The 25,431-nt window shown below is 42.1% G+C and overlaps 1 protein-coding gene across 1 annotated transcript in view; it reads right to left on the reverse strand.

Moving 5' to 3' along the window:
• MARCHF11 (membrane associated ring-CH-type finger 11) overlaps positions 1–10,719 on the reverse strand; it is a 32,816-nt gene extending 22,097 nt beyond the window's left edge. The window contains exons 1-2 of the mRNA XM_064441727.1: positions 10,001–10,719; positions 8,532–8,687 (exon numbers count right to left, since the gene is read on the reverse strand). Of these exons, the coding sequence (XP_064297797.1) occupies positions 8,532–8,687; positions 10,001–10,306 (462 nt within the window). The 5' untranslated portion in view covers positions 10,307–10,719. The remainder of the gene's footprint in view (positions 1–8,531; positions 8,688–10,000) is intronic.
• Between the last annotated feature and the right edge of the window lie 14,712 nt (positions 10,720–25,431).

Here is a 25,431-nt window from a genome sequence, read left to right on the forward strand (position 1 = left end):
AGACAAGTATTTCAAAAGAACTGAGGTCAAATTATTCTTTCACTGTTGCGCTACTGGCACAAAAGGAGGCAAGGGATGTCCTTTGCACATTGTTGAAGTAATAAGAAAGAGTCTTCAGTCTGAATACCAAGCATCCAATTCAAATCTACATATGGTACAAAAATTCAAAAAAATGTACATGCAATAGGTTGAAAAGCTGTCTCCCAAGTTGAACAATTTAAGAAAGAAGTAAGTTAGCATGACTGGCAGACATTTGGATGAAGCACTGAAGACTTCAAGGCAAACTGACCAACATTCAAAACCGCGAAGCATTAAAAGTTTCAAAATTAATTCAATAAAGCCACCTTTCTTTGACAAATTTTAGTTGTGGAAAAAACTACAGTGGCACTTCACAGGTTACACATCATGACTGGTGAGGAAGTCAGTATTTGGTGCCCAGGCCAGGCTACTTACATTGCCATATACGCATGAGCTCAGGAATCAGAGACAAGAGACATAAAAGCAGTACACTATCATTTATTACCAAGTTTTCATATTAAGAAATAGAAGAAGCATGCTGAAACAACCAGTACTTGGTTGCACTGTTTTTCTATGATCACTGTTGGTAGGAATTAAAGACCTGAATAATCAGGATTTTGGACGTAAGACAAAAAGACAAAAATTTGTATTGGTAAAACAAATCTTCCATTGCTAAATAAATGACATGAATTTTAGGCTAGAAGATAAAGCTATTGAGAAAATATCTAATCAAACAGACAAAAAAATTACACAAAACAGTAAAAGTTCCTGAATTCAGGTCCCACACTATATTTTAAGCCTTGCATTTTCCACGTAGTTATCCTCAGCGTTTAAAATAGCAGTAGCAACCTTGATTCCCATTCACACTGCCCTTAGCTTTCGGATGTATTTTTCTAATGGAATCTGTTGTAAATATGTAATTTATGCTTATAATTCCAGTAATTACTTTTATTCAAGATATTTCCTCTGAAAAACAACCTGTCACTGTGTCTCATGCTAGTCATTTGGCCCCATGAAAACCTTCGTCTCAAAGGAATCCACTTTTTTCCCCTGAAGTAGTTAACCCCCTATTTAATGTGCCACAATAACAACACCCTTTAAATATATATCCATATCTATATCTAATCTATATCTATATATCTTACCACTAGATCAGGGTGACACCTCTAATTAAAACTTTATTTCCAAGGACAGTCCACAGTTTACATTGCGCTGTTGTTTCACACCATTCAAGCAAACAGCCTTGAGTACAGTTTGCACTTTTCACAAAATAAAACAAGATAACAATTGGTTTTTTTAATAAGCTACAGGAAACAGAAGAGTAACATATGAGGGGCACACACCTATGTACCTCTAATGCTATTCCTTTTTTAGAACATGCTCTGTTTTATTTATTTGGCATAGTTATTTGATTACTTTAGTACACACTTTAGAAGTCCAACAGAGCTGGCTAAGTGAACGCAAGAGAACTAGTTTAAAATCACTATGCACATGTTAGTACAAAATTGTCCCCTATGCTATAATCACCATTTCTTTGACTGATCTATTTTTTATTGATAATCCCCTATCAGTAGGGGGGATAGACAGATGTGAGCACCAGAGTGGCTCGTCTAGCTCCCTGCATGCTGTAGCTGACAAGAATGACAGATTTCCTGCGTTCTATCAGTTGAGATGCCAACTTTGACTAAGTGTTCCATGTAGCAAAGCATGAACACAGAGAGAATCAGGAAAGCAGATCTCAGGTGTTTGCTAGTGGCGCTCCAACCATTGTAGCAAAATCCCAAATATTAACTACACCTTCTAGATCACTGCTTCAATCTTCATCTGTTCCAACCCGTGAGAAAGCATAATTTTTGCCATACAACGTTAAAATCCTGACTAGACTAGGAATATCCAAGCTTCTGAATCATAGGTTTCAAACATTTCGTTTCCAATTTCTGCCAGTTCTGACCTAAATCTTCGCCCTGCTTCCTCACTCTCAGTTCCTTCATAGGACTCTCTAAAACAAAATCAATCTCCTTCCACTCTTTCAAGCTTCTGTTTTCTGTGCACTTAACTCCTTTCTACTTGATCCTTCCAGTTTCAACTCTTGACTCTCTTTATAATCTCCCATGTTCCTTCCTGATGGCTTCAGCTCCCATGCTGATGACAGCTCTGACTTCTTAGACAAATATCATCTCTCCTCATTGGACTTACAAATATGGTTCAGTGTTCCTAGTTAACAAAACAACCATTCATTGCTTTGATTAGCTTTTCATCTTGGTCTATAACTAGTCCTTTGTTATTAATTCTTCTTTATCCCTACTCAACTATCACTGTGATATCGCTGTGATAGAAGCAGTCCATTTGTTCACATATTCTTCTTCACTATTTCATGACCTTCAGATCATTGGTATCGATGATTCTTCCATCCCCTGTTGCCTCTTACCTGTCATTAGTTACCAGTTGTCTCCATCCTTCTAAAGCTTCTACAGTTTTGTTCCTCCTTTCCACTGTAACGTCCATCTTGCACTCCTTCAGCTCTGTATGCTGACAGCCACTATTTTGCTCCTAGGACGCTAGTAGTGCACCAGCGGTCTGCTCACTTGCTCCATGACAAATTTGTTCTCTCATCTGAATGGCTAACCAAATGTATTTCTCAAGCTAAACTGACTTTTGTCTCCACACCTTTTTGCTGTCTTTGTTTTCCACTCTCTAGTCCTTTTATCTCCGAGTCTCTCTGTGCATTAATTACAAGAAAGCAAAGAAAACAGAATCCAACATGAAATTCATTGTCCCCTTAGCATTTTCCCTCTGATGACTTCTATTTTTGCAACTCTGTCCTTTCTGTCTGTCAATGGTGAAATTTTCACTGTCCTCTCTTCTTCTATAATCTCTCTACTTTGCACCAGTGACATAATTTTGTCCTTCCTCCTGGTCCACTCACCCCAATTCTCTTTTTCAGTCTCTCATTCACCTTCACATCTTTCCCAGAAAGTACACAGGAAATGTATTTTGCCTTTCCCGCCACATCAAAAACTCACAGCTTTGACACCACTGGCCTCTCCAACAGCCCTGCTATCATTCTGTTTCTAAACCCATTAAGCACACGACTTAGAACTGATCATAATCACCAGCTCCTACCCAGTGCACATCACTGGAACGACTCAGAGTGTATCAAATCAAAAGGTCTATCTAGTCTAGCAATTACTTCCTAGAAGTGGCCAAAAGTGGATGCTTAGAAAGAGTGTGAGATTTACAGCTACTGTATCTATGCTAGTGACTGACAGACCTACTTTTCAGTTTCAGAATTCTCTCTCCTGTCAAAACTAAAATATTCACGTTTCTAACACCTTTTGTATGGATCTTACCACACATTGAGGTTCATTAAAATCTCTAGGTTTTTCATGTCCCAGCCTTCCTCAAGCTGTCTGGATTTGTCCTCCAATCTGTGAATCTGCTCTGTAACTCAGGAATTATTGTAAATTTAAATATCTATTTGGATCTTCCTGTTCACAGTATTTCTAAAACTTGCGGGTGCTTTCTATGTAGCATTGCTAAGGCTATTCATATATAAAAATTTAATTTCTCATCATCACTTCCATCTTATGTCTCAATTACTGCAACACAGCTCTTAAGCTCATGACAAATGTAATCTCAGTGACCACAAGACTGCTTCAAATACAAGTATTTTTAGTCCATTACTTTGACCATGTTACTGCCCTTCTTTCTCCACTACGCTGGTTCCTCTCTTCCCCATCACATCAAATAAAAAAGACTTGACTTTATTTTTAAAGTCCTTCCAGGCTTTTACTGACATATTAATAACCTTCTAATGACTACTCAGACATTGAATCTCATGTCTGTTCAGTTCATTGTACCCACCTCAGCCAAGTATTTTATTTTCTAACAGCCCCTCCATACTGCCTTCACATTAAAAGGGTGCCTGCAAAGCCTCACTATTTTCCTTCCAAGAGGCATCTTAAAACTCATCCCATTTGAGATGCCAAAAACTCAATGATAATTTAAAACAGTCAATGTACAGAGACCACTGGTTTTATGTATGTCCCTGTAGAGTTATCCCTTATCTCTTGTTCAAACTTCTCTGCAAATTGTCCAAGACTGGGACAGTCCTTTTTGTTCTTTGTGTGTGTTGGCATAGTGAACAGCACAATGTATCCTCCCGGATCTTCACTGCAGGCAGCGCAACAGCAGCAACATTAGCAGACTGATGTTAGTAGTTTAAAAAGTAAAACTGGAGATCTGAGCCTTCTCCCTTTCCCCTTCTTAGCTATGCCTACAAAAAGTAAATGCTTTCATCCAGCTGAGCACAGTCATTAGCAATAACTTTTACTAAACATCTACTACACATTTTTTCTGGACGCTTGCCTCCTTATTGAAGTATCTGAAGAGCTTGACTTTTGCACTTTTTAATATAACATGCATATACATGCATGCAATCTGCTACAAAGTCTTGCTCATGCTTATCTAATTGGTGCCAGTGAGATTACTCAAAGGAGTGAGGACTACTCACACTAACAAGGCTTGAAAAATTGAACCTATAATTCACAAAAGCTGCTAAACATAGTAATTTTTAGGATTATTATCTCATATGTTAATAATCACAGTTTGGGCCACTGAAAACCACTGAACGCGGGAGCCACACTCCACCTCCAGTAACGAGATATTTGCTTAAATAATACTAAGTACAACCTTCATTTTTTTTCATCTCTATTCAAAAATCAGACCTAACAATTAAGAATTTACTTTTTAAAATTAGGTTTGTTTTGTGATTTTCCTGATGTCAGAAAAGGTGTTGGATTGCCATGCAATTAGCTCTTAAATTAGCACTCCAACCTACTGTATTACTTTTGGAATAGGTCTGGTTCACCTAAAGTACCAGATCATAACATTTTAATGAACAGAAGCGCAGGGTATATTAAACATCTAACAATACTATTTTATGACCGACTACAGACTGCTCTATATCTGTTTATTGCTGACTTCTATAGAAATGATGGGGTTTAGCACCAAAGTATATTTTCTGAACCTCTGCATAACTACATTCCACTTTTAAACACCATTTCTGAAATTTAGAAGAGAATTGACATTCTTCAGTACACATCCATGTTTAACTGCAAGTCTAGTGAACTGATTTACTAACACCTTAATAATTAAAAAGCACCAATAGAATAAAGCAATGTGTTTATATTTCTTTTAGGAAGGAAAACTGTACAAATTATAAAGCTTAACAAACCAATATAAAAAATATTTCTGCTTGTGCTTTCTTCCTCTTTGCTAATCTAAAACGTAATTCTAGGTGGGTTTAATTTCCAAGAAAGCTTCTCTCTCATTTTTAAGTTGTTTCAAAAACTTCCCAAAACTCCCTGCTCATACCAATATTTGTTGCATCTCCCCTCATCACCCCTTGGGGTTTTTTTCTAGTTATTTCTTAACATAATCTCATCTATTATTGCATCAGATTCCACGCTGCTGTAAGGAGCAAGTCAAGCAACATGAACATGCGCTTTCATTGATGGACTAGGGCAAGGTTAAATGTGTCCTGATACAATCCTGAGAAGGATACTGAAAAAAATGGCTCAAAGTGCATTTCTCTGTGAAACACCATATCAAACATCATCAATTTGATGTGTGCTCATCTTCCATTGTTAGCCGACTGGTTAACTTATTATTTTTGTGTTTTAAAATCTGTTGCTGTATTAAAACTCTATGCATGTCCAGGACTGGGTTCTTAAAGGTGAATTATGCAGTAGTTGCTGAAATATACAAAGCGACACTGGAAAAATTTCTGTTGGAATAGCCACTTACCATAGTAAATTTTGTTCCTTGAATGTACTGCCTCCAAAGAGGCCCCCCTTTGGGATTACTTTCCCTGCCATGAAGCAACAGAAACCATAGAGAATGTTAGATATTAAATGGAATATTCACATCTATGCCAATGTTCTGGAAGAAAACGCAGAAAATTCTCCTACTTCTTAACTCCCTAAGCATTCTTACATTCCATAAATACCTGAGGTAAAAGTAAATCTGAGGAGCTGGTGTAAATCTGCATAGACAATCCACTTGAGAAAAAGTTATTTTGGCAAATAGATCCTTTTTCTCTCTTATGACACTGCCTACACAGATCTGGTAAGTCAAAGACTGGCAGGAACAATTCCGAGGAGACGGACTGAGGCAGACGACTCATTGTAGAGAGGGTGAACTACTCCTGTCCAAATATTGTATCTAACGTAATGCAATAAGTCTTGCCTGCTTGGGAACTTTTAAGCACATTAGCTACCTCAGTGAAGATGTTGTAACTACTTCTATATTGAAAGGGTCTAACCCTTAGCTTTTTACCAAACCTGACTGAAAAGTTACCTTAAAAAAGGCTTTCGTGTAGTCAAGCAAATTATTCAGAACCTGTCCAAAAGCTTAAACCAAGACAACTATTAAACGTGGCCAATAGTCTTATAGTCAAGAATACGGGAGAGGAGTGAGGGCACTTTAAGACTGATCACCCTTCCAAAAATACACAGACAACTGCAGTTTTTGAGAGTTCCTTCTGGATTCTGTAACTACAAGAGGAACATATGGTGTATGAGAATGGGAAAGGTACCACTGCGTCCCTCCAAAGAGAGGCACGACCTTTTGGGTGTCAGGAGTCTGACCCTAGGAATGTACGTCTAACGTATTATTTGAGTATGCAACTCCACGAAATCTTTAGTTTGCTATTTTGCCAAGAATAAAAAAGACAAACTTAAATAATTTACATTAAAAAAAAAGAAAGACAGGGTTAAGAATAAATCAAGTATTTTTTTTATGCTATCAAAGGAGAAACATGAATCTAGTTCTTCCCCTCCCCACAAAAATATTCCACAATGCCTGAAAAGAATGGCATTTAACTTTTGGCTCTTTGATTTCTTTCTACTTCACTTGTAGCTTGGCCAATGTTGTTTTCTACTGTGTCACCTACTGACTCTTCCTTCCTTGCTTCTGTTTTCCAACAGAAATTGAATAGTTGTTTTTCAAACTGGGGTTTGATTCTGTTGTCCACAGACAGGTGTCTAATGACATTTGCGATGTCCTTTAATATCCCACTTGGCCTCCAGCTGCAGTTTCAGAGTCTCCTGTGAGTCGTGTCGTATCTGCTATCCTGTGTAGATATTTTGGCTACCTTGGGACATCTCAAACAGTACTAGATGCCTCTCTGCAGGCAACTGTGCCATGCCCTTTCTGTCAAACAACTATTTTCAGAGACTATCGTTGCAAACTGTTGGTAATGATATAACCTTTACTAGGAAAACGATGAGATTGCTGTGGATATACAGGAAATAGAGATTTTTTAAGTGGTTAAAAAAAGCCCAAAAGGATGAAGGAGAACTGCCAGGTAAAGTCTGTGTAGAAACAGAATCTACCACCTTCATTTTCTGGAGCATTTTACAAATCCATGACTTTTTTACATCATAAAGGTTCTACCCAGGAAAGCTTATAAAAAAGTTTCCTTTGTGGATTCATAATGAAAAAACTTGACTGGCTTTGACAGTACTTGCACCTAATCTGAACGGCTGTAAGCAAATACTCCAGATATCCCACATCCAGGGAATGCTTATCACGGTCACACAACTGCCGTTACCATCCAAGCATGTCTTTTCTATAAAACTCCAATCAAACTCAGGCACAGAAAAATGACCTGAGTGCTCTGGCCTTTGAGAGCTCCATCATCTCTGAGCTCATAGGATCAAAACTAAAATTAAAAAAAAGATACAATTATCTTACCAAATGCATTCCTCAGATGCATGAAATACAATTTCTAGGATGAAATTTTAAGCCTCTAAAGAATTCTGATATACAAAGTGGTATTAAAGCATCCCTAACAGATCTGCTAAAGCTTTGAGTTTCCCCTCCCCTCGCCCTGGAATATTACCACTGTAATATTCTCAGTTTCCAGCTGCACGTTGTGATGCTGTTAAAAGGGAGCTGTGAAAAATGTTACTGCACAATTCAGCTTCTGAAGCAACTATTGGTGGACAAAACCTAAAAAACGTTCTGCTACTCTGGATTGTGCCAAGACTGAAAAGTCACCTCCTCTTACTTGTTTTACGGTAGATGAATACACAGTCAACAGAAGTTTTCTTTGCCTCCCTCCTCTGGACCCCAGGCTTGAAGAATGAATGAAATCAACCTTGGACTGAGTCTTAAAGATATGTTTAAAGTTTAGAAAGTGAATTAGGGAGATCCAAGTTGTTCTATCATATCTCAGTATGACTTAAATCTGATTACAGAATTTAACAACCTCTGAAGACCATTTCTATGGCAAGCCAAAAGCTAAAAGAACATAACAGAATCAAATGACTGCACGTTTTAATATGTAACTGGTCTTAAAAACTAACTTCAAGTGGGTGCAAGTGCTAACTGGTAAGGCATATAGGGTCTTGGATTGTATTTTCCAAAAACCTTGAAATAAAGGTAGTATCATTAAAAAAAAAAATGACTGGAAAGACATATTTCTAAAAAACAAGCAAACAAATTACCTGGCAAGGCTTCTTCATTTTAATTGCTATAACATGGTATCTGTAACAGCAGAGTTCACAGGTCCATGACCCTCTTTCACTTATCCACTTTAACAGGCAAAGCTGATGTGTGTATCGTACTGACCCATCACAGCGGCAGGGATTTAACAATTCACCCTGAAAAGGCAGCACAGAAACTTTAATTTTAAAGGAACCTTTTATGTGCATGTATATTCAATACAAAAATATTTACAGGTCTGTAACAATGAACTGGTGTCAATGTCAACATGTGAAAAAACGTGTATTTTTGGCTATAAACATTTGCAAAAATTAAACTGTCTTAAAAACGTCTAAGTACTTCTAAAAACCCATCCCCAAGATTGACTTTTAGATAACCGCCTATGCATGCATATGAGCAAATGTTGAACAAGTGAAAGACGACCATGCACCAAACAACAGTAGCATTAGCCCTTTCAAATACCGCAAATCATACCAAAAGTGGTTGGATGCATTTCTCCAACAGTTATTTGCAGTCATCACTAGGAAAGAAATGGGTGATGTCACAGAGAACAGTGCTCTTGGAGCAGGGTTCTGCGCTGCCCAGCTAGCCAGCCGTCAGGCAGGACATCAAATAATGTAAGTAAACCCTTTCCCTGGAGTTCATATATTTCCATATTATATAAATCAGCTATTCCTTTCTTTCCTTGCAAACCTTTTTTTTTTATATATATAATTTTAGCTAAACTACCAGACAAGCTATAAAATGCTAGTTATGAATCCATTGCTGTTATTGTGCCCAGTAATGTAATGACAGAGAAGACACCTGGAGGTCTTCTCACACTACCTGTAAGCTAACGCTCTCATTTTAAAGATTAATAGACACCTGAGAAATTCCATTCCTTTAAAGACCCAAGATGTGTGGTGTGCAAGAAGATATGCGGTGTGTGAGATGTGCAGTGCGTGAGATGTGCAAGGTGTAAGAAGACGTGCAGGCTGAGATGCCCAGCGTGCAAGACGACGTGCGGTGCGCAAGGTGTGCAGCGTGCAGGCCAGCCACAGCAAAGCCCCGATCCCTCCCAAAGCTCTGCGCCGGCTCAGAATTGCCCCACGGGTGGGTCACCACCACCCCCGCAGCAGCCGGGGCTGCCGGCGCCCGTTCCGAGGGGGGCAGTGGGTGCCGGGGCGCTGGCGGCGGCTGGGCAGGGCGCGCCCCCGGGCAGGGCGGGGCGCAGCAGCCGCGCCCGGCCCCGCCCCGCCCCGCCCCGCCCCGCCCCGCCGCGGGCAGCCGGGGGAGGCGGGGTGCGGGGCCGCCGGGGCCGAGCCCTGTCCCTGGTGCTGACGGCTCCACTGGCCCCGCCGCCGCCGCCGCCCGGCCCCGCCGCCTGCGGCAGCGGAGGGGGTGCGTGTGAGGGGGGCCGGCCCGCCGGCGCTGACCCCGGGGGAGCCCCCCGCCCCGCTCCCCGCCCGCCCGGCCGCCCCGCTCCCCTCACCTGCTCGGGGCCCTGGAAGCAGATCTTGCAGATGGGGCCGGCCCCGCCGGGGTGGCTGCCGCTGCCGCTCTCGCTGCTGCACACCGAGCGGGTCTCGGGCTTGTCGCCGGCGGCGGCCCTCGCCTCGGCGCGGCCGCTCTCCGAGCCGCCCCTCCGGCCCTCGCCGGCGCCGGGGCCGCCGCTCTCCCCGTCCTCCGGGATGTCCCCGCTCGCCTCCCCCGCTCCGGCCGGCAGCTGCGGCGGGCCGGCGGGCTCTTGCTGCGGCTCCCCGGGAGGGAGGACGACGCTCCCCCCTGCGCTGCTCATGCCCGCGCCGGCCCGGGGCTCCCGCTCACCCGGGCGGGGACGGCCCGGAGGGGCGGATGGCGGCGGCGGGGGTGGAGGCAGCGGCGCGGGCGCCCTACTCGCTGCCGGCGGCCGGGAAGGTGACCCGGCGTGGCCGCCTCCCTCCGCCAGCCGGCTCCGGAGCCGCGCCGGCGGCGTGTGCGTGTGAGTGCGTGTGTGTGTGTGTGAGTGAGTGGGGTGCGGGTGCGTGGGGCTGGAGGCGGCGGGGCGGGGTCAGCCACGGCAAGCGCGGCGGGCCCGCAGCCGCCCCGGCGCCTTCCCCGCCTCTCCCGCACCGCCGCCGCCAGCCCCGCTCCGGGGACACCGCCACCAGCGCCAGCACCCGGCGCCCACCCGCCCGCCCGGGAGAGCCTTCCCCTGCCTCCCCTCCGCTCCCTCCCCTCCCCCGGGCGCCGGAGCCGCACCTGCCCTCCCGCCGCCTCCCGCCGTCCCTCCCTCAGCACCGGCTCTCCCCCCCCCACCCCAGGCGGCTGCGCCCCCCGGCCGCTCGGGGGGCCCGGCCTTGCGCGCTGTCCTCCCCTCCCTCCGCCGTCCCCCTCTCGCCCCTTGGCCGTGGGTCTGGCCCCAGCCACGAACTGCTGCGGGCGGTTTGCCTCCCCCCGCCTCCCCCCGCCTCCCCCGCCCGTGCACGAACGCGGCACCCCGGCGCTCACAGGGCCCCTCAGCCCGGGCACCCCGGCGGAAGGCCCGACCCCTTTGCGGGGCGCTTACGGGTCTTTTTACTTTATGGGGGTTTTCGCTGCAAAAGGTGGCACTTGGAAAAGCTCGACAGAACGAATATTCAACAGTTGTTCTTTGGGTGTGAAACAGTAGTCCTGCTAGTCTTTTCTGGCTGGCTTTTTTTCTTCTTTTTTTCAAATTCATTACATCACCTCATTTTTAAAATTAAATCTGCTAAAAGCATCCTGATCAAATAACTTCTAAAAAAAATACCCACAGTGGTTAGAAATTCTTTCAAGTTTGGCTGGGGCTGCTGAAGGAAAGTATGTGTGAATTGCAGCATCAAGTATAACACCAGTGCACATTTCATCTCGTGAAAATGACAGCAACTGTATGTGCAGAGAAGGAAAAAGAAAAAAAAAACTCAGAACAACAATTGTGCAGCCGTATGCTCTTCCATAGGCACATTTAGAGATGAAATCTCTATGATTAGAAGTTAAATTCATCAAAGTGTGATGAAATCACCTATCATCTTCATCAGCTGCTTCATATGTAGCCTCAAGACAAGGATGAACCTGGATGAGCTCAGCCACTGCCTTCACCAGCCCTGTTTTCATAGAAGTGGCTTTCTGGGTATGGACATTTTATTAGAAGACCAAAGAAGCACACAGAACCAACACAGCGCCCCTCGGCCCGCGATCACACGGCTGTCAAGCTCTCTGGAGAGGTTTGCTGAGTACACACCAAACACCCAGTCCGACCTTTTGGCCTGGCTGGAGACCAGCTCAAGCAACACGCTACCTGCAGAAAAGCAGCAGCCCCACACTGCAGGAGTCACATTCGAGCTAATTGGGGTGAGGTGCAGCTAAAGCCCTTTCGGTCCTCCTGGAGTCAGCATCTATTAGGAAGGCTGTGCGATAGATGCGTTAAGGACAAAGAACAACACTGCTGTTCACAGCATTGATCTCAAAAAGTGCATGTTCAGAGGTTGTCTTCCTGTAGTGGAATAAGAGGTGTGTATCGTTACACCTTCTCTCATCACCCACTAGTGCCCTTTCTCATGAAAATCTTTGCTCTGATGGCTCTGCGTTAGCTAAGCCAGTGCTGGCCATTTAGCTTGGTGTTAGGACAAGATGCTCCAGCCCTAAAATTACTTTTGTTCCCCAAGTGGTTGTTAAGCAGGTAACTCACACAGATCCATTCGGATCTGGTGATGTAAACCAAAAAATGTCACATTGACAGTGACATTTTGGTGAACTACAGAGGCTGGGAGTTAAGAAATTCTTCTACACACAATTTTTTAATAGCAAGGTAATACCTGAAGGGATTGCCAGAGAGACTAAACATAACTGGAGAGAGAATTAATCAAAAAGACTAATTCTAAGGAAAGAAGGGGCAATCACAAACAATGAAAAAAACAGGAAATGAAAAAACAAACAGATGAGTCCAAAATACTGGGTGGAAGAGAGCTAAAGCAGAACCAAAAGGAAGAAATGGTGGAATTAAAGTAGCGAGGTGGGAAACAAATGCTAAAAAGTTGCTCGCCTGCATTAGAGGAATACAGCATCCCCTTGCCATTTGCTGTATGTTGGGGTTTGTGCCATTTTTCTTCCTCGTCCTCTTGTTTGTCAGTAAAAATTCAATAAATAACACAGCTTTTGTGAAGGATATAAAAAGAAGATAAAAATGTCAACACAGAAGTGGAAGGATTTCATAATGTCAGGAAAAGAAAGAAAGATGTGACTATAGAGAATAATAGAGTGTGTTAAGAAGGTCGACCTTTTCTACTTAATCTTGCCCAAAATAAATGTATAACATGACTCCTAAGAGGGAACACATCTAATACGAATTAGAATAATGTTTCTTTCACACGTATGCAGTTAATGTGGGGAGCTGACTGCAAGTGGATATTTCATAGACACGAGTTTTTTAATACATCACCTGTTTGCCTGTCTACCAACCGCTACTGGCACACTAGCTAAAATAGAATTGCAGCGGTTATCGATCCCCGCGTTCCGGGGCGCATGGGAGATGTTCGGCATGCTGGGGGTGCGGGGAGGTGGCGAGGAGAGAGCAGAAGGGGTGGAGAACATTATGCAACACAGCCTCCAAGCGAAGCAGCGTTCCGCCTTCTGCTCCCCGGGAGAGAGGGGGACAGGAGCCAAAAAACAAAGATCGAAACAGAAAGAAGCAAAATTTAAAGCAGGAGAGGATAGTCTGCTTTGCAACAGCAGTAGTGTAGGTGGTTGGGAGAAAGAAAAAAAGAGAGGATGAAAACAGAGAGAATTAATTTGTGGTTAAGGCAGTGAATTGGAGCTCATGGGGTATATGTTTGAGCCCAGCTTTGCTAGGGACCTTGAGCAAGGGACCTCAGGTGGGCTGAACATAGGCACCCGGTTCCCTAAACACAGGCAGCTAGGCGTACTCCCAGCCGGGTGTCCAACAGCCTCCGGAGGGCTGTGGCGGTCACATCTGCCGTCTCCTTTGGGAGCAGCGGGACATTCAGACTGGCACTAGACTCCCAGATGGAGGCACATCTCCCTTAGCCTCTCTCTCCGTCTTGTTCTCTACATAAAACTGAAATGATAATGTTTGCTTCCTCTGTTCTTATTCCTGCCTCTTCCATTGGAATTTGCAATATTTTCCTGGCAGATTCAGGCCATATTTGTACAGTCTTGGTCTTGGCCAAGGTGTCTAGGTATTATAACAAGACAAATAATAAGGAACAGTGATACAGATAAAAATAACACCAAGGTGATCAGGCTGTGGGACAGTGAAATGAAATGCATTTTCAGCAGACAATGGAAAAGGCAGGAGGAGTACAACTCCTGAGGGAATGGAAGTTGTCTCTCCTCTATTTTCCTCTCCGTGCTGCTCCAGGTACATTCTTTTTCCCACTGCGCCAGCTCAGCACTGTGCAATTTTTTCCTCCAAATAAACTAATGGAAACTCAAGCCCAGTTTTTTACCTGAGGACAATCAGCAGTAGGTGCAACATGCAGGAAGTAAAACCAGACGAATGCATTTATGAACAGAGGGGAAATGTTCAGGGAATGGACAGAACAGGGTTTGTTTGTTTTTTTAAAATAAATCATTATCTATCAAGATAAACACTGCAAGTAAAGTTTTATATACAGGAGAGGTTGCAGAGGAATAATGCATGCAGGTAACAAACTACTTGGAAGATACTGCAAGAATGGACACACTGTGTTATTGCATGTATAGAAACCAGCCCCCGCTCTTCCTTTTTCTCGAAAAGTTTCTGTAATGCAATGGGCTGTACCATAAATACAGTAACAGAACAGCTCAGTGATGGGTTTGTTCCATTTTGTCACTTCCTGTATCTCTGAGGAAAACAAGACAATATAGTTTTAAAATATTATTAAAGGAGTAAAGAGAGTAATTGCCAGCGTATTACATTCAAAACTAAATACTAATGAGGTATTAGAAAGTGAAATCTACTTAAATAACAATACAGACAATTATTATTATCCTATTTACTGAACAGCATTTATATGACCCTTTCAGAATAAAACTCAGGTATGTGGAGATCACCTGTAAACAAAAATAAGGCATTTTGGCTGTAAGCAAATGCTTCAGTTTGATTTGAAACGCACTTTGCATGTTTAATCCAACATAAAATGTGCTTCTGAGTAATATCCCCATCTGTTACTTTTCCATGTTCGACTTTATTACACTGAAAGATCTGCGCAGATGGTTAATAGCCACACACGTGATGGTGTATTGTTCACTGGTCCACTGAACGTGCCTGATTTTTGTTATGAACACACACTCATCCTGCAGTCGAAGCTTTTCCAGTTATGTGAACCAATTACAATCTCATGCAGACAGAAACCTATTGTCTAATGGAAACCTTTATTTTTACATTGCTCTCTTGTTTGTTTGGAAACGCGTACCTGGGTTCCTACCCAACCCAGTCTTGCTCAACACTGATACAACTTCTCACAGCAAAAGCGTCTAGTCTTAGCAGCTACTGGCACTTCTTCCTCAAACCCTCCCAGGGATTCCCCGGCCATGTTGGGGCCCTGAGCACATCATCTCCCCTGGAGGGTTGGCTCCCAGGGCTCAGGGAGAGGGCAGCTGCAGGCTGTCCCCTCCCTCCCTCTCTCCCTCCCTCCCTCCCTTCCTTCCTCCCTTCCTTCCTTCCTCCCTCCTTTCCTCCCTCCCTCCCTTGACCAGGGATGGTGGGAGAGCCACACCTGGGGCCAGCCCCTGCCTGTGGGAGCTGCTTTTAAGCTGAGCCTCTGCTCTTTAGCCCCCACCTGAGCTACAGCTCCCGCCACGTCGTAGGCCGTGCCAGGCCATGGCCGCACCAATCCGGGCCCATCCACAGCACCACGTCCCACCCTGGCCTCATCCCCGTCCCCAGGGAGGTGCCCGATGCCCAGTGCTGGGGCTGCCCTGGTGCCCCCCGCCTGTCCGGGCTGCCAGGCCCTGCCATCAGCCACCTGGGGAGCCCCGGCGCTCCTGGCACAGGAGCCCACAGTACCCTGACAGTTCTGTATTGTCCAAGAAAGGGTGATTGGTACCCTTTTCCCCTTACAGGAGACTTACGAAAATATGCAACCACTAATTGTTTTAATGGGCTTTCATGGATGATGATATAAAAGATTCAAATTTTTATTTCAATATAATTTTTCATCTTAGAATATTATCATGCCATTGATAATTACTATGTTTTACTTACTGAATCCCTGTCTTATTTGCCATTATGCCGCTTTTTCTTCAGAGCTGCTTATTTATTTTTAAAACTATTGAAACTACCTATGATTAATTTTTCTGCACCATAGAATATAGCTTCTTGTGAAATACAGTCTCCCTTTGGACATTTACCCATTTGGAAGTTTTTTTTTAACATTTTTCCTTGTACCAGTTTTTGAGGGGGAAAAGAAGGCTTAGCATGGCTTCCAGAATGAGGTAATCTTTGTTTGCAAATAAATTTAGTTCCTTGGTTTATTTTGGAAATAGATCAGCTGTCACAGATTCTAGAGGGTGGCATCACTGAGTTCAGTTTATTGAAACAGAAATGACAGAATGTCAATTAGCTTTTCTATTATATGTTATATGAGGAAAAGCTGCTGTGCAAGGCCCAAGTGAATTTATTTTAGTATCAGCTGTACAGATCCCTTCTTATGTGTTAACAAAGAAAAGAAAAAAATAGCCTTTTTTTTTAAATAAGCTTTTTCCTTGGATTTCTTTGTCCCTAAGCATCAGAATGACTGTAATATGCAGTTCATGCAACCTCAAACCTTGAAAAGCAGTGGTAAGACATCAGAAATAATCTAACAGCTTCCCAAATCCTTACCCATAGGCTGTTAGTCCCTCCTCTATACCTCCCGTCTATGTCTGACAACTTAAAAAGTTGCAAAATGTCCAACGTTTGTGGCAAGGCAGTGAAATGTGGCTTCTACTACTGAAACACATTCTGAGGGATACCACCATGATCCAAACCCTGGTGCGGTCAGCACTTCAGTACAGACAAAGCAGGAGAAAGGACTTCCAATAAGTAGTTGCGGGCAAGAAGGAAACACAACAGTGAGTTTGTGATGGTGGTTACTGGAGCTTGTCATACTTAATGCCATGGTGTCAAAACTCACATCAGATACCCATTAAATGAGAATGGATGCTTTTCTTGATAAACCAAACCACAAAGGGCAACAAAATATGTATTTTTCTGAAATATTTTTCTGCTATTTATGTGGTGAAAGGAAAAGGGCATGCATCCAGATCTGAGATGTTCTTTCCTGGCTGAGGAAGCATCGGTCTGCTTGTTTCTCACACTGTAGGAGGTTCTTGACTGTTTTGTCTCCAAGGGCTCAGTCTAATTCTGGAAGTAAAAATACAAGCCCTGGTTATTTGAACTAAAACCCAGATCTTCCACCCTTGATGCAGCAGCAGTTGTAAATCACTCTGTGTGGTCGAAGCCACAGAAGGTGCCACAACTATGATGAATCACTGTAAACTTACGGAATTACTTAATCCAGTAAGTGTTGTCTGAGAAACTGTGGCAAAAACACAAGCTGCCAGTTTTGCCTCTGGTTGGACTGAGAGTTTTGCAGCTCTACCAGAAGTGACCTGTGGAAGCTATCAGTTAACTGTTATATAGCTGCTAAAAAAGAGACCAGCTCCTGCAGATATGAAACTTTGCTTCTTAAAGGGTTCCAAAACAGTAATGTGAGTTGATAGAAGAGCTGGAGATATAATTTATAATTTCAAGGTTGCATCTTGAGTGTACTTTTCTGTGAAATAATCTCTTGTTCTCTTTATCTTGCTACCCACCAGCTCTCTCTCTCTAAAAAAAAAACAAACCCATAAAAAACTATCTCATGAGATTGCCTCTGTGTATCAGAAGCCAAAATTCTGCTTCTTGTGATAAATTTGTAAAAAAATATATAATAGTCACCACACGCCATGCTGGATTAGATTAGGAAGTTGTTACATCACTGAAAAGGGTCCCCTAGTTCTTACAAAATCCACTGTATTTGCCAGTTAAATAATCTGGTTTCATAAAGACCGTTATATAAACCAGAAGAAGTGACGTTTTTTATGCTTCTTAAAGGGGAAACAGTAAATAGTCCATTCTCACCGATCCCACAGTCCTGCCAGATGACTACCTTATCAAACTGAGATGTTAGCTAAATCTGTTATTTCAGCTTTTTTGTCTTTGTTTTCCTTCCCTGAAGATACTTGCAGAAAATGTGAGGTAATGCAGAAGCATGTCATCTGGTGTGGGAAAGGAAAAGGAAATGGTTGGTTTTAGTGGAAGCTCATGAGTGTTTAATCAAGGGCTGCGGCCCAAAATCTGTAGTAAAGAAAATGTAGGATTTCCTGTGCGTTGGTGATCAGTCCTGGAGGTGAGTGTTGAGCAGAGGTTTATGCAGAAGTGAAGGATAGTTTTTAGGAACGATTCTTTATTTATAGCACTGTGAGACTTTGCAAGCAAGGTAGGACAGAGCAAGGACAGAAAAGGGAACCACGGACATGCCTACAGTGCCGTAACACCTGGAGCTGGCATGTGGCAAGTTAGTGTCTTCCATTGAACTTCTTTCATCCATGTACTCCCAACACACCATGTACACAAAGGGTAAAGCACAGATCCATTGGATACCTGCTTCCTTCACTGCACGCTTTTTGCTTTCACTACAGGAGGGCTTGCTAGGGGCAAGTGTTCTCACTAGCAGATATAGCTTCACGCTCAGAGTCTGCAAGGTTACTACCTTAATGTGTTAACTACATGTGACCCTTTTGAAGCACAGCTGCAGGAAAAGGATAGACTGCAGGTAAGTCCTATGACCAGTTTGAACATTCCCTGACTGCTAAAACTGCAAAATTAAACATGTCTGAGTGATATTGGTCATTGTGGAGTCACTGGGACAGGAGTGGCTTCAGATCCAGTGTCAGACGCTTCACTGAAAACTTTAAGTGTGCTTGTCTGAAATCCATCTCCTTTGGTTGCAGGTTATCATTGCATTCCTCTGAGACACTTGCACAGAGCTTGCAGATATGCCATAGAACTTATAAGAAACACGTGCCCTTCTGGAGGAACATCTGAAGCTCTGGAGATCAAGCAAGATACCTGAGGGCATTCAAAATGATGCCAAACACCTATGTGCATGCAGCTAATTAAAACCTGAATCAATCACCTCTACAGAAACAGGAGTGGGGCAAAGTCAGACCGCACTTAAGTGCATCTGAACCTCTCACTATTTCTCCAGACTTCTTGAGATCTAAAGAATTACCACTCCCACTTCTGTTCTGGCACAGTTCCTTTTTTCTCTGTCATTTGGGGTGGCTATGGTAGAGAGAGATACGTGGGCACTGCTAAACTGGATGAACAGATCCTGGATGCAACTTTAAAATGTTCCTAGATTAAGTCTATTGCTAATCCTGAATCTACAGTTAGTGAACTTAACCCTTGTTCTCCTGGTAACAAACACTTCTTTCTGGAATAATTGCTTGAAACAGCAAGCAACTACCTTCTTCTGTACATTTGATTACTAATTTCTTACCAGAACAATAAAAACCAAGTCACTGCTCTTCCAGTCCTCACATTATAATTTCATTTTTGCTGCCAAAGTGTGCCTGGCTTCTGCTTTGTATAGTTGATGTGCAGCTGTGGTAAGAAGCCACAAATAGCAGCACAGCGTCTTTAAGAGCTTTGCTGCCAAGAGTAAAAGGAGTCAGCAGGGCAGCTATTCTGAGGGAGCCATCCTAACTGGAAAGCAGCAAATCATGTTGTGATGAGAAAGGTGCAGAACTAACTAGAAAAGTGTTCTTTTTCCAACTTCTCCCACTGCAGGAAAGAAAGTGGCTTTTGGCCAACATGCACAAAAGGAATCTGTGCCCTTTCTTGCTGGTTTGAAAGGCAGCCATAGGCTGCTCTAGCTGCGTTATATATTTATGGAGGCATGACACAATATGGAAGTATTATACCATATATTGCTGTTCATTTTTTTACCTGCTGTAATAGATGAGGGATACTTACAAAGCAATCAATCTGTAGGATGATTTAGGATTAACTAGAAGGGGTTTTTTAATCATTTACAATAAGGATGGACACGTGGCATTTGCTTAACTGAAGAACCTTATACACTCAAGAGAGGAAGTGAAGCATCTTTAAGCTGTGCATACTAGAAGCTAATTGTTATCCCTTATTGAATTAGAATGCATGAATATCCATGGGCAGCCGTGTCTGTCTTCAGGTGAAGTAGGGCAGCCTTTATAAAGCTTACATGACTGGCTGTGAGCTTTTCAAATTCTGCAGGTCCCAGAGCCTCCTGTCTCTTTTAGCCAAGTGCTGGAAGCATAGCACTACTTGAAAGATAAGCACCGGTGTTTAATTAAAATCTGAAGATAGATGTTTGAATACGTTATCTTAAATTTCAGCCGTGTATCTTTTTTCTTCTTATAGATGCTTCTCCTGACAGCATCAGCTCTTTTGAAATTGGTCTGTCCTTGTTTATTTGTAATAAGCATTCCCAACTCTCTCTTGATAATGTTGCAATGAATCATTCAGAGAGTGGAATGAGTTGGATGATTTGGTCCAGAGTAAACCGCAATACCCAGTGATTTTTACCTTTTTATGTCTGGGTCATGATCTCCTGAATCACAGGAAAGATGGGTTTTAGCATCTTTAATAAAAAATGTTACCTTGGACATATACCCAATCTTCAATGATTTTCAGTTGCAACAGCTGATACAGATATAAGAAGTTACAAGCTAACCTTAATTAGCACTTTAAAGCTGTAGATCCTGGGAACAAAGTTCAATAGTACAATTAACTAATCTTTCTACCTACTCATGTACTTTATCTTCCCATGCCCATATGCATTCACTAGTAACCTTGATATCAAACAAAAAACATTGTGCATACATTCTTATCCAATTGCATGCCATTATTAACTTTTAATCAGATTTGATACTGCATTCTGAATAAACAAGAAAGCGCAGCATAAAAATCTCTAAGGGTTTCCAGGGCAAGTAACTGTGGTAACTTCAAATATTCATAGGAACGTAGGTTACAACAAGCCAGAAAAGGTCAAGAGTCTGAACCCTGAAATGACCTACCTCTCGTGATGGTCTTCAATTATCTTTCAAAGAACATTTACATGGCTTATTTCCACACTGGGTCAAGTCTATCTGGTTAAAAATATATGTTCAGATGCTAGTCATATGGATGATTTGATTGTGCCCTAAAGCACTGGATTTGCTTTCCTAAGTCATTCTAATATGAGTCTGCTCTTCCTATTGCTCTTAGCCACACTCCTTCAATCTCATCTTAGATACTTAGGAGAAAAGTCTATCCTAAAAATGAGATTCCTTTAGTTAAGTGTTCCCACATTATTTCCCTCTATTTATTTATTTATTTATTTTTCATCAATACACTGGCGTCATTATAGGACATGAAGTTTAATTACTGTACTTTTTCTCAAGGGAACTTCATTGTAATCTGTTTCACTACTATTACTGCCTTAACTAATAACTAAAAGATGTCATGTTCGAGGTTAATAGCCTGCAGCTGCAATGTAGAGAAACCTGCAGTACTAAATACTGCTATCTAAGTAGACTAGATACAGCTAATAGTGCTATCCAATGATGGTGAGTATTTGCACACAGATGTTGACATTAATCTCAAGTTCCAGTTCATTTCACTCTACTTGAGTTTATTTGCACCCACATTGAAAAACAAATAAGGTCTGGAAACAGCATGTTGGTCAAATAATTCTTTCAAGCTGAGGAGTTTCTGAAGGTGTCCAGCTTGAGAGAAATTACAGGTGATCTCAGCCATCTTGACAGTCTTCACTTTAGATACTTTTACACTTCCTGTCAAAATATACTTTGTGAAGACTTCTTCGTCTGTCTGTCTGAGGGAAAATAAATCACAAATCCCACTTTGACTTCAATAATACATTCAGATTTTTAACAGGGACACTGACAGTGTCCAAAATTATGCTATACTCAGAACTTGTAGAGTACAGCATAGTCAGCCTGCATTTCCTTTCCTGTCAAACCTAATAGCCAAACACCTGTATGTATCTGCTCAGCTATCAGGAGGGGGCTTCATGAAATAAAAGAATTGTCCTCCTATATCTTACATGCCCATCTTGCTCAGTCAAAACAGTTCTCACAGTCTCTTGCTTGTGCCTTCACAATTCATTGTTATACAAACAAATGGAGTCTTTGTTGTATAAACAGTACAGCATGGTCACACTAATATAGATGATAAAGCTGCCGATGTCTCTTGCACTTGCATTTCCTACGTGAGAAACGGGTGCAGGAAAGTGCAAGAAACTGGAAATTTCAGAATAAAACTTCTATGCCCATTAGAGTTATCATTTAAGGTGGTTTGTTTGTGTGGGGGTTTTTTTGTTTGTTTGTTTTTAAATTTAGCTACAGGACTTTCAGGATTTTTGGTTTGCATATTTGTATGTTTCAATGTCTTCTGAGGAAGAACTGTCACCATTTCCTTGTTTATACAGGTATTTTGCAATCCACAGTTCCAGCCATTCTACCTAGTGGTGCATCCAAAAAATGTTACTGAAATGAAAACATAAGAGTATTGGAAAGGTGCCAGAGAATGGCACTGAATTAAGAAAAAATGGTGATAAGAATGTAAAGAATGGGAGCTATGCTGGCTATGGAGAAGGCATGGGATATTCTTCATACCTACTAACAATGATCCCAAATGATCCCTGACACTCAGATGTCCCACACCTCTGCATGTCAGCTTTGATGATGATCCCTATGCAAGCATGGGAGCTTTGTGTCATGGGTCAGCCTCAGTCAGCAACTAAATACCACGCAGCCTCTCGCTTACTCCTCCCATCCCTGTGGGATGGGGGAAAGAATCGGAAGAGCAAAAGCAAAAACAAAAATACTTGTGGGTTGAGATAAGAACAGTTTAATAATAATAATAATAGTAATAGTAATAGTAATAGTAATAATAGTAACAATAATTATAAAATAAAATAAATAATAAGATGATGACGATAAATAATGATAATATAATAAAAGTAATAATGATAATGTAATAAAAGTATATAAAGGTTGGAGTAGCTGCAGTGTCTGTTGTGGGGATTTGAGTGGCCACAGTGCTTGTTGCTTTCCTTGTCTTTGTCTTTTTAGATCCAGAGGCCTTTTCTTCCCCTTGGGGGTACTGAATAGTGTTAAACAGGACTCTATCCCACATACCCTGCCACACATAGCTATCGAGCCTTGGGGCAGTCTCTGGATGATATTCTTAACCATCTGCCAAAGCAATACCAGCAGATGTATCTTAACTGCCCAAGGATGTTCAAGATACTGAAAAGTTATTGTAATGAAGGAGGAGGAATTATAGAAGATGGTAGCTAAGGTGCCATTCTGTATTTCCTCCATAAAAAACCTCTCAGAGGAGGAGGTATAATTGCTAATTGTCTCCATGAGGTGGTACCCGAAGTACAGTAACGGCTTCCATGCAAGACCCAAATAACTATCTCTAGCTCTGTAGGAGAGACGATGCCACCAGCAGCTGGTGGGCAGACATAGACCTTACCTGCTGCATAGATCCCACTCCCCAGCAGGAGAAACAAGTATGAAATTAAAATAAGAAGGGCACTGCATCGCTGATTTTCTGTCTTCTGTTTTTTTTGTATGTTTTACAGGTTGGATTTTGTTACATAAAAAGCACAACTCATTACTCTTTGCAGCCAGCTGATTTGTCTGTCTGGTTCTTTTCCTTTCCTTCTGGAAATGATTCAAGGCACAAAAGACTAGATTGCCTTCCACCAACAGCTATACCAAAAATCCCCCCAAAATTATTAAATTGGCATTACCCTCTTTGGCAAATATTAGAAAAGAGCAAATACTACAAGAGCTGTTTTTGTGGCATGCTACGCAATCAGGCAAGAAAGCATGGAGACTAACGTAATATATGAGATTTTATTCAAGTAGAGATTAGCACTCTCATTGTCTGAGAAGTTCAGAAACACAGCAGAGAGAATAAGATATCAAGAGTATAATTTTCCCAGGCAAAGCACATACAATTGCAGTGGATTATTCATTAAAATCATTGTACCTGGCACAGAAGTGAACACAAATGGCATTGCAGATTTCCCTTGCCCCCCAGATCCTAGTGGAATATTATTTGTGTGACTACTTTCTGGTTGTACAAATTAGTCTGTCAATTTCCAGAACTTTCACCATATGGAAAGAGTCACTTATAACTTTACAGATGTTGCTCAGAGCACAGATGGTCACACACACAAAAATGGTGTTTGCAACATTTACATCCCAGGTACTTTGGAAACACCACCATCTTGCCTTTAACCTTCAAAATGTGCACTCTGCTATCACTGCGCAGCTACTAAGAATGCAATTAAATATTCTGTGTGTCTTACAGTGCTACAGTAAGATTTTGAAATTAGTGGTAGCATAAAATAGGAGCACGATACAACGTTTTCTTTCATAGCTTTTATCCCACAAAATAGTCACGATACTTACATACATCCTGTTACAAGAAGGTGAGATGAAAAACCTCACAGTTTATCCAAGCATGTATGTGCCTCATCTCTTCATCATCTTGGTGGAATCTCTTTACCAGTGAATCTTATATGAGAATTTATGAACCTGCCCCTACAAGGTCTCAGCATTATATTCTCAGTTCCATTCAAGGGCTCAGACAAAGGGGGTGGATGTCCTCTCATGTTCCCAGCAGAGTTTGAAAACCCTGTTCTCTCAATGGCAGCTATTACCAGCATTTTTGATGTGCACCAGTCTGTCAGTAAAAGAACCTCATTGTAGCTCCACAGACCTCCACCATCATCACACAGCTGCTTGACTTACTAGTCTTATCGTTAGCTTTGTTAGCCGAGTCATCTGTGTCGAGGCAAGTACACCACCTTTGGGTCCTAGGACACATACTGAACTGGCTGATTTTATAGAGAATAGGTGGCATTTTAGATAATGGGAAGAGTAAACATGTTGTAAGCTTTAAAAAGAAAGGAAGAAAATGTAGCCAGTCAGCCAAGCTTCTGTTTTGGGAAACAGAAGTACTGGAACAAGTAACTAGACAGACTTCTTGGAGGATAACAAGGAGAGAATAAGAAACAATGTCACTTTTTTGTGAGAATAGATTATATCAGTATAATCCACTTTCATTCTATGATGGGTAACAGATGCTGCAGACAAAGAAAAAGCAATTGCTATCATATTTCTTGACTTCAGAAAGGCTTTTGATGCTGTTGTTCATGACATTCTCCTTTGTAAATTAGAAAATGTGGTGTACATGAGTCTAGAAGAGAACAGACACAACCCACATTGGAAAAGCCATTCTCAGAGAGAGACAGGCTAATGAGGGGCACAGTCAACCTGGAAGTTTGTATTGAGGGCGTCCATGAGGGTCCAGTGATATTCAGGTGATATCCTGCAGCAAGATACTGCAAATTAGTTTCTTGGGAAATCTTTCCTGTAAGGGTAAGGATAAAAATACTAAATGCCTCTCAAGGCAGTGACATTCTCATTAACAAAGCTTTTAAATAACAAACTAGAAAAAAGTACATCGAAAAAAACACAGGTAAGAAGCTGAGTATCGTAACCTCTCTTAAAATCCATTTTAACTAGTTGTTTTGGTACTCAGGAACATGAGCAAATACATCGCAGACCCTCTTAAAGGTTCATTTAGCTTAGCGATTGGACTCTAACCATAAGAAACAAGGCAAATATAAACTAGTGCATAGTCTCTGTATATGTCTCTGTTGCAATTTCTCAGGCTGGAGGTTACATCTAACGCTGACAGCTTCTAAAGCATTCATGGATTTTCCAAGGCTGTCATTAACTTGCTTGTAGTTTTCACCTGACACCATGCAGAATTATTAAAATCTAAAGTGTAGCCATGTGTGAAAAATATTTCCTTTTGTTTAATTTTAA

This window comes from Phalacrocorax carbo, chromosome 2 (genome assembly GCF_963921805.1).
Source record: "Phalacrocorax carbo chromosome 2, bPhaCar2.1, whole genome shotgun sequence".
In the NCBI taxonomy this organism is placed as follows: domain Eukaryota; kingdom Metazoa; phylum Chordata; class Aves; order Suliformes; family Phalacrocoracidae; genus Phalacrocorax; species Phalacrocorax carbo.